The sequence below is a fragment of the Calypte anna genome, chromosome 6 (genome assembly GCF_003957555.1).
Source record: "Calypte anna isolate BGI_N300 chromosome 6, bCalAnn1_v1.p, whole genome shotgun sequence".
Lineage (NCBI taxonomy): Eukaryota > Metazoa > Chordata > Aves > Apodiformes > Trochilidae > Calypte > Calypte anna.
The window spans coordinates 1,336,884-1,346,928 of record NC_044252.1 but is presented as its reverse complement, the minus strand read 5'-3'; the positions used below and the strand labels follow the sequence as shown (position 1 = coordinate 1,346,928).

Sequence of the window (10,045 nt, the reverse complement as noted above, 5' to 3'; positions counted from 1 at the left end):
TTTCTGATACTTTTAAATTAAGAAGAAGTTGGAGGTGTCTGTACAAAGAATACTGTCTATTGGACAGGGTTCTGGCTTTACTTCCAAATGCAGTAATTTTGTACCCCCCAGCTTCATCTCTCCCTGGAAAAGGGGAAAAGTAAAATTTGGAATTAAACCAAGTCCATCTCTGGAATAAGCAGAGAGAGGTCCCACAGATACCTGACAAGAATGACACCCACTTGTGGTAGATGTCATTTCCAAATCATGCTTATGAATACAGTCCAGCAGGTGCTGAAAACCATGGCCAAGCTCCAGCACCCCCTCCAGAAATCAGAATGTGCAGAACCAGCAGATCAGACCTCAGGTCTGCATGCACAAGGGCACACACAGGTAAAATAAAGCAGCATTTAGCTGAAAAACACTTTTCACTCATAAACAAAATCCATCTCTCTGCACACATGAGGCTGTTGCAAGCCCACATAATGCTCTGTGAACCAACAATGCTGAAGGACTCAGATAAAGTCCTTGATCTGAGACTCTCAAAGCTCTTTGCAAAGAGAGGAAAGTGAGCTGAGGCTTCTGTGGCTGCACCAAACAGGTGCCTGAGCTGTAATCCAGGTCCCCTGACTCCCAGCTCTTAGTGTGCACCTGCACACACAGGAATGCCTGAAGGCAACAGAGGGATGGGCTGGACTACAAGCAGGCTATATATGAAAGCCTGAACCTGCTTTTCTTGGAAATGGACCATAAATGAAAGAATTGCTGTCCAAGTAATGTACTTCTAATGAAGCATTAGTTGCGGCCAGTTCTCACAGCAGCTTCCAAAACCCCCCACAAGCACTGACCATCACCACCACCAAATTTTAGTGCATCCACCCCGTGCTGCAGTCACTGCCCCAGGCCCCCGGGGCTATCAATCATCTGTCCACAACAGCAAGAGGGGCAATCAGTCACTCAGCAAAGAACAGAAACAAAGGATTTCTCCTGCCAGGGTCACTGCAGTGCTGGAGAAACATCGGAAACCTGAGCTGAGACATCTGCAAGCCCTTCTGCATCCCACTTCCCTGCTTTGTTTCCTTTTCTGAATTTCATATGCACAAGGAAATAAATCCCTCCCCAAGCCCCCAGCCCTTTGGGAAACACAGTCAAGTAAGAAACAGATCCACTGACAGCAGAGATACTGGAAGAGCCATGTGACTTCTCACCAACAGACAGAAGAATAACCATTTCTTACCTCCACACACCTGAGACAGGATAACAGACTCGCGAGCTCCACCAGGACCCCGAGTGCTCTGGGGATCTCCATCCTTCCCGGCAAAAGCGGGCAGAAGCTTCTTCAGAGCTTCACATCCTCGTTCAGCTGCTGCCTGCTCCCCAGGCTGTGCAGCCAGCTTTTCCCGGGAGCAGGACACTAGGTGCTGCCCGCCGGAGGCAGCGCGACGCCTCTTCCATGGCTATGCAGGGAAAGGGAGGGGAGGGAAGGGGAGGAGGGAAGGGAAAGGGTCAAACTTCCCAGCAGCATCTTAGAATTTCACTTTCTCCTTCCTCTCCTCATCTCTTCTCCTCGATTCCTCGCTTGGAGAGAGGCAGGAGAACATTCCCCAGAAATTCTCGAGGAGACAGGAGGAGGCAGGCGGGTGGGGCGCAGCCCTCAGCCCGTTCTCCCCTCCCTCTCTGGGTGCCCGGGGATGCTCCGCTCCGGCTCTCAGCCTCCGCCTCTCCGCCCCTGCCCGGCTCCCGCTCCGGCTGCGGGGGGAGCTGGGGCTGCACCCCCCCCCGCAAAACTTTCCCGCACCAACCCTGGAGAAGGAAACGTGCGTGCACGCTTGCCGGAGATTAGGCTTGGTTGGAAGGAATCTGGACTTTATTCCCCACCCCCCCGCTTCCCACCTCGATTAACCTGAGGTTTCCCGAGGTCAAACTCTGCTCAGATTTGAACCCAGAAAACACGACGTGAAGCAGCTTCCACAGCTCCCCGTGGAAAACCCACAGGGGGCACAGCCCTCTCCAGGGTGCATTCCCAGTTTTCAGCCCTGCATCTTGCTTTCATGGCTACTGCTTCCAGAGGGCTTTTCCAGCAAGTGTCTCCTTAGCCCTGGGCTCTCAAGTGACCCAACTCACTTGACTAGGATGCTCTCCAGAGGGTTGATCATTACTGAATTGCTATGAACAAGGTTATGATGGGTCTTGTTTTAGTGTTTTCAGCTAACTCCTCCTTTGTATAAATTTGGGCTAGAGGATACAATAAAAATTTTAAAAATTTTCAAATCTAAGAATTTAAATGGTCAATTTGTAGCTGTTCAGTCTTGGATTTTTTTTTATTTTTTTTTTTTTTAATGTGCTGCTCCTCAAACTCAGCCCAAATGGCATTTCTTAGATTTAGATTCTGATTTTTGAGGGATTAACTCCTGGTGTTCTGTATGCAGCATGACACATGAAGGTCACCTTAAGCAATGAGCTGACTTCTGGCCAAGTCTGCCAAGCAGCATTTCCAAAGACACCTTCAGCATAAAAACAAGGAACAGGATGATAAAAATCCATTGGCTTGACAAAAGCCTTTTTTTTTTTTTTTTCCTCACTTACTGCCCATTACTCACTTCACGTGACAGTTTTGTGTTGCCTCATCCTCAAGTCTCTCATCAAATGGAAGGAAATTCCAGCACACGATGGATCTTTTAGAGGAGCTGCTGAGTGGCAGTAGGAAGCCCTTTCTGGAGTGGGTTTGTACCAGAGTGCATTCTGGACACAGTTAATTTGACCTGGAAAGAAACAGCTGCATTCAACCTCTGACACATACTAATAGGGTCTAAAACCTCCACCAAAAGCCTGCCCTGGATTTCTCTCCCTGTAGCCTGTAAGCTGCTTCCCTCTCAAGACAAGGCTTTCCTAGATAGAGTGATTTTAAATGAAGCACAGAGCAGTGCACCAAAAGCAACCCTAAGTCCAAGTCTAGAACTCAGTTTCTGGAGGACAGACAAACTGCAAAGACATAGTGGGTTTTGCAGTTGTTTCCTCTGTGTGGGCTCTCTTTTGGAACTGTTTCCTTCTTGCCAAGACTCCCCCTGGTCTTCTGGCACCTGTAGTGCTATTTTCTTGAGAAGGAAGATTTCAGATTCTCAAAACCTTCTCTTTACTACCTGGCCCTCTCCAAAGTGGAAGACCAAGAAGGAAATTGTACCAATCTGTCAGTTTAGACAGTAACATATTTAAACAGGGAAAACAGATCTTGAACTTTCTTGTGTGGGCAATTTGGAAGTAGCTGGAAATAACCTGATTTCACTATTTAACAGAAATCACCTCCTCACCCAGATAGAAGCTCAGTTCTGAGTCCTCCTGTCTCGACTTTTCCAGATTGTTCTGGTATTGATTGTTCTGAACAAGAAGTACCATCTTTCATCATACTCTTGGCTCTCTGGAATTCAACCTGTTTCTCCTGAACTGTCCATAAAAAAACAGCTGAAATGGCAATGCTTCCTCCACGAGAGATCTTCAGGGAAAGCCTAAAAATAGAGGTAGTTAATAGCAATGGTACCCAGAGCTGGTGCAACACTCAAGCCCTAAGGAACAGGGGTAAGATCAAGGAATTCCAGCAGATTTGTTTAAACCCTGTAAATCCGACTTAGCAGAGCAGAACACCTACTCAGCTTTTGTTTAATTCTTTCCCCACCACGCAGTCAGCCTCAGGTCTCTGCAGCACTGTTCTTACCCAGCACCAGAACCCAGGTTGCATTTATTCCCCAGCAACAGCATCACGGGGTGGTACAAACCCTGACTCTCAGAAGGCAGCCTCATTCCCTGCAGTTACACACATGAAGTATTAAGGGCATGACCTCCACTCTAAGTGTGTCACAGAACACCTTTAAACACCCAACAGAAGCTTAGCTGAGATATGGGGAAATGGCAGCAGCTCAAATTGCCAAGGACAATCAGTAACTGGAGATTTATTTATTTTTTTTTAAGCTACAGTGTGGGATCCTGTGCCAAAAGAGGTGCAAAAAGAATCACTGTAAAACCTGGGTGCACCTGAAAAGCAGTCCTTCTCCTTCCTTCTTCCTCCAAATTAATGCATTCTTTAAAGGACTGCAGTACCTCAGTACAGTAATCTTAAACTTACAGTGGACATGTAAAAGGCCAGAAGAAAAGCCCCAACAACTGAGCTTGGGACACTCAGTGTAAAGCAGTAAAATTCAAAAATAGTTGTCCAGAGTAGCAAAAGCTGTGCAAAAGTTTTTACAGTAGAAGTGCAAGCAAAAAGTACTGATTTCTGTTACAGCCTCTTGTAGAGATAGCTGCTCAGACACTACAATATGGTACATTTAGCACAGCTGCCATTAAGGGGTGAAAAACTACACTGAATACAAATAAAGAAAAACCATCATCAGCAGTTGTGACTTCAGAATTCACCAGTTCCTCACTCCCAACCTGTGCCCTTCAGAAACAGAGACTCAGCAAGTGGCTCTTCTCATAGAACATCTTTTGTGACAGAAAATGCAAAATATCAAACACTTTGGAGTTTTGCCACACTTAGATGTGGACATCATGTTCTTACCAACTCCCCTGTAAGACCCAATTTTGCCATAACTGCAACAACAGAACAAGCTACCCTGTGGGATAAGCCCCTAATGAGTCACTGTAACAGCCAAACAAAAACTGCTTCAGTAAGGGGACCCTTGAACAATATTTATGTGATGAACAGGTACTGGGCTGGGGCTCCAGAGAAGGCAGCTCCAGATCCATGCAAACCCTACAGCCAGGTGTTGGTAACCACTCAGCCTGTGTGTGCCTGACTCCTCTCTTATTCTTTGCTTTCCTTTTACATCCCCAAAATTAGTGGTATCAGTGGCCACATTCTTAGTTTCCTGATGCAATACATTTTTCTTACCCATTAGGTACTGGTCCTGAAGAAACAAGGTCCTGCCTTCAGTTTTGTAGTACTCTAGTGAAAAAATAACCAGTCACAACTAATAATCACTTGATTTCAGTATCACTCCATATTTGAACTTTCCCCCTTTCATTTTTTACCAAAACAATGGAACATTTAGTTGTAGATTATGAGCTGCCCAAGCCAAACAACAGTCCTGCAGTATTTTATTGCAGTGCACACAACATCATCAACCCAACATGGCACCAGACTTGTCCCACCTGCAAACCAGAGGGCCCCAATCACAAGCTCCTACATTTAAAAATTGTATTTGACCTTTACCAACATATTGTCTATTAACAAAATATTTTGCTGGAGATTTCTTCCTCATTCTACAGCCCTCTTGTGCAGCAGCAGGAATTAAAAACACTTCAAGAGGAACCCAATTGTGTGTACTCAACCTAGGAGTACAAACCATGAGCTGAGTATAATTTTGAAGTTTGCTCAATGTCTGGGCCTGAGCACTTTTTGACAGCAGCCCAGAAGTTTGGCAGGAAGCTTATTCATGAGGAAAAGTCACCCCCTGTCTGTCACAAAAGGCAGTTACATTCCTAGAGAGATCTTCACAGCGAAGCCTCCACTCCACACTGTGGCTAGTCAAACAAAACTGGAGAAATCCCAGGACTGCAAGACCCCAGAACCTCAGGAACAAGTCAAGATGAGTGTTTTTCACTCTGGAAATAAAGGTGCAGTCAGAATCCATACAGCAGTGCTGACAGATACCACCTGATGCCAAATGCTGACTCAAGTCCACTTTTTTTGCCAAAGACTCCAACTTTAATTGCTTGTCTGCAGTCCCTTTAGGAAAGCACATTACACATAACGTGTGATCTGAGGAAACCTCCTCAGGAGTTTGTTCACTTTGCTTGAAGGCAGGTTTCCCCCAGGTGACAGTGTCTCCTCTGCAGCCTGCTCCCTGCGCTCCTTCTGGAAGAGAGAAAGAAACCTCAAAATATCACCTCTGTTTAATTTATCTGACACTCAAAGGCTACTACTAACTGCACTGGGATCTTCCCTTCAGAATAATGCTGACTCTTTAAGGAACTTGGCTCAATACTCACAAAGGCTGATGACCTTTACATGGTGAAGCTAATGAAACAAAATTTAAGTAATGAGTGACCAACAACTTCTGAAGATTAGACTTTTAGTTAACAATATCATAAAGTTATAGGAACAATATGGACTTTTTTCTTTTTCCTTTCTATTATTAGTTTCCTTTGTAATCTACCATATGAACTGTGGATAACTTTTCCTATATACTGCCAAACAGCATCAGTAAGTCACTACTAAAAGGTGCTACAATTACTGGGGGGGAAAAAATGGACACTCACCTTTAATCTGCTTTTGAACCTGACACAATTTGAAACTTACCATATAGCTGGAAACCTGTTGTTTCCAAACAACATGCATTTTTCAAGAAAATGTCAAGCCTTCTAAGCCAGAAACAGACTAAAATAACTCCTGATTTTCAGAGAATCAAGAATAGTTGCAACTACCTCATGTATCCTGCAAATTCTGTTTGTTACAAGGATAACTGAAACCCCTGGTTATTTCTCTACCATCTTGTCTCCACCCTCACCCCTGCAAGCACAGAACTATTTACAGATTCATTAGATTGGAACTTGGGATCCTAACTTACCACTTCCCCCACTGTATAGACAGTACACATACTGGATCAGTACCTGAGGGAGTTATTTCTTATTTTTATGAATCAGAGCAGTTGGGAAAACTTACCCACACTGTATGTGCCCCCAGCTACAATATAATCCACATTTCCCATCATACAAATCACTGGGCAACTTAACAGCTCCAAACTGCACTCTCCCTCACCCTAAACTACCATGGATGTGAAGAGCAGTAAATATCATTGCTTCACTAGTGCTAAAACTTTAGAAAAACTGGAAGAAATCAAAAGCAATGGCATAGTTTAGGGTCAACTGACAGCTAATGAGCTCTACTTCAAGAATCTGACAGCACAGGTAGGAATGGAAGTGAATATTATTTTCATCCTTGGTTATGACACACGAAATGTCCAGTCCCTTTCTACAGTTCTGTAATTCTAATTTAATCTAAATTTAACTTCTGCATGTTTCATCTGCATCATCCTGCACCTCTCCTACTGCTCAAATGGGTCCCACCACCAATTCAGGAATGTCATCACTGCTGACCCATTAAAAAATGATTGATTTGGGGCTTCATCCTTCCCTAAGAATAGCATTTAAGAACACAAGAGAGGAATTAATTACTTCTGCCTTTGCCACGCAGTCATAGAACAGTCGGATCTCTTCGGCACACGCCGCGTCGTTGAAGTCATTCTGCTTCCAGCAGGCCATCATCACTGACATCTCTGTGATGCACGATGCCTCTGGAAGAATCACACAACTTCAAGAGTTGGAAAAGACCTCACTGAGCCCAGAAAAACCCACCAGAGCATGCCCTGAAGTGCCACACCTACAGAGTACTTTTACACTTCCAGGGATGGCAACTCCACCACCTCCATGGGCAGCTTGTTCCACCACCTCACCACTCTTTCAGCAAAGAGGTTCTTGATAGTATCTCATCTAAACCTCCCCTGGTACAACCTCTGGCCATCTCCTCTCATCTAAACCTCCCCTGGTACAACCTCTGGCCATCTCCTCTCATCTAAACCTCCCCTGGTACAACCTCTGGCCATCTCCTCTAGCCCTACGGTTATTTACTTGGGAGAAGCAGCCAAAACTTTCCTCCCTACCACCTCTTCTCAGGGAGTTGTCGAGAGTAATAAAGTTTTTTCTTTTCCAAACTACCCAACCCCAGTTCCCTCAGCCTCCCCTCACTGGTTTTGTTCTCCAAATCCTTCACCAGTCTGGGTGCTCTTCTCTGGACACACTACAAGAACACACACAACCCAAAATGTCAGGTGCTAAGGGGCTGTTGGGGCTTCCCACCAACATCTTCCACACAGATCTGCAGAAAGCAGGTTAAGAAGGGGGAGAAGCAAGGCGGGAAGAACAGAACACCCAGAGCCTCCTCTCTGGTGTGGGTACAGGAGATGCTGCTCGGCCAGAGCAGTAGCCAGCACCTCACTGAACCCCCAAAGCAGAACCTACACCCACATCCCACAGAGCACTCCACACACACACAGAATTTAGGCTCAATTTCGGGTCGCTGGAGGAGAATCCCCTCACCTACAGACGGCTCATTCCACCTCACGAACCAAACCCTTTCCCCTCAGAGGAGCACCGCGGTCCTCCCGCCCCGGCGGGCAGCCCACCCCGGATACCCCCCGTGTCTCTCCCCGAGGAGGAGGCACCTCACCTCCCGCCTGCTCCCTGCGGTTCGCCACCTTGTCAGCCAGCACCAGGGGCCGGGTCGGGCGGATGGCGGGCGGGCGCTTCCTCTGCCGCCACTGCCCGGAGAGCCATCGGGTGACCCATGGCGGGTAGACGGGGGCCGCCATTTTGTCTGCGCTACCGCCCGCCCTCCCGGGCCAGCGCCTGCGCGGCCCCGCCCGGCCCGGCCCGATCCGATCCGGCCCGGCCCGGGGAGGCGATCCCAGCCGAGTGATCCTCCCATTGCCTGCCCTCCAGGAAAAGGAGGTGAAAACTTGAAGAGTTTCTTAGTTTCGGTGCTGTAAGGAACCGCGGGGGAAAGACTCCGACCCGAACGGTAGCGACGACTTCTGAAGAGCAGAAGAAATCGTAGCTCGTTTCTTACGGATCTGAAGGAATTCTTCTGCAGTGGTATGGAAAGTTTTCTCTAACCAGCACCGCTGCCTTCGCCATAGCCGAATCTGCCTTGTTCCTAGCCCTTCTTCCAAAAAAACCCACCGAGATTGGGACTTCAGCAAGGGTTGTCTTCTCCTCACAACCTCCCGCTCGGTTCTGGAGAACCTCTTCTTCCCAGAACCTTCCTTCTCAGCGCAGGGTTTGAGTCCCCAGAAGTCTCCCTGGGTCAGCCCTTGGGCTCCTCAGCAGGAAAAGGTGGAAAGGACACAAAAGAAGGTTCCAGGGGCTGAGGTGCCAACAGGTTTCTGCACAGCATGAGGGACACAGGGGATGGAAACAGCTGAGGAGTGAAGAGACTGGGCTGGGGATGTAAAGTACTCACTGAGCCCCCTCAGCCACCAGGAGTTTCCCTTGAGCTCTGGAGGATACAAGAAGAATCAGTTTTCTTTCACAGGAATTTCCTCCATAAACCCATTGGTTTGCATGAAAAGAATATACTCAGACTTCCTAGGCGGAGACATAAAAACCCAAACCCAACAGCACTCCATTTGCCTTTGCCCAGTCACTAAAGTTAACAAGACACTGGAAATATTGCTACCTCCATTTAACCACCAAACCACGACCCTGTATCAAAATATTCTCAGTATCATTACTTAGAATTTACTACATCTGCAGATTTAATATATATTCCGCTGTGTCTGATTCTATAGTTATTTTTGTGTTAAAGTAGTATTGTCTTATGAGCCCAGTTTAAAGAATACAAAAATAAATTTTCAAGTAAACAAAATAATTCTTTTGGTCCTCTTTAAAAGCAGATTTCCATCTCTTTAGGTCTGAATTCAAACAATCTGTGTGGAAGTTCTGAAACACTGTGGTAAGAGGGATGTTTCTCCACTTTGATTTTTTTCTGGTGGGGCAGGAAAGGAGCTGCCATTTCTAGCTTGGCTACCAGTGGAGAAGAGAGAAAACAAGCTGACACTTTCCAGGTGGGCTAGAGCACTTCCATCCTGCAATAAACACTAGAGATACTGAAAATTCAAGACAGGGAGATGAAGTTCTTCTTAATATTCCAGTTCATGTGAGGTTCAGCTACTCTTGGGTGTGCCTCTTCTAGTTACCTCTAGTGATGCCCTTTTCTCTGCTGCATTTGCCTGCTGCAGCTACTAATAGGCTTGCACAAGAACAATATAAGATGCAAATGTAAGATGCAAATACAAGGATTTAAGAGAAGCTGAACTGCACTCCCTGTAAATCAACCTCCCTTTTTCAAAATTACATTAGCTAATGGTGGCAGCACCTTCAGACACGTTCACCTTCAAAAGCTGATTTCCACGTAACTCTAAGAAAAATGGGGGGTGGTGGAAGGCTGAGAAAGACAAGCTACACAAGGAGAATTGTAATAGCTTCCTGTCAGCTACTGCTGCCTGCATTAGAA

General features: G+C 46.4%; 1 protein-coding gene across 1 annotated transcript; it reads right to left on the bottom strand.

Annotated features, from left to right (window-relative positions):
- Window positions 1-5,053: 5,053 nt before the first annotated feature.
- Window positions 5,054-8,377, bottom strand: CHCHD1 (coiled-coil-helix-coiled-coil-helix domain containing 1). The gene is made up of 3 exons (XM_008504000.2): window positions 8,201-8,377; window positions 7,150-7,268; window positions 5,054-5,830 (listed from the first exon to the last, which is right to left on the bottom strand). Exons 1-3 carry the CDS (start codon window positions 8,340-8,342, stop codon window positions 5,717-5,719), a joined length of 375 nt encoding a protein of 124 aa, XP_008502222.1. The 5' UTR covers window positions 8,343-8,377; the 3' UTR covers window positions 5,054-5,716.
- Window positions 8,378-10,045: the final 1,668 nt, after the last annotated feature.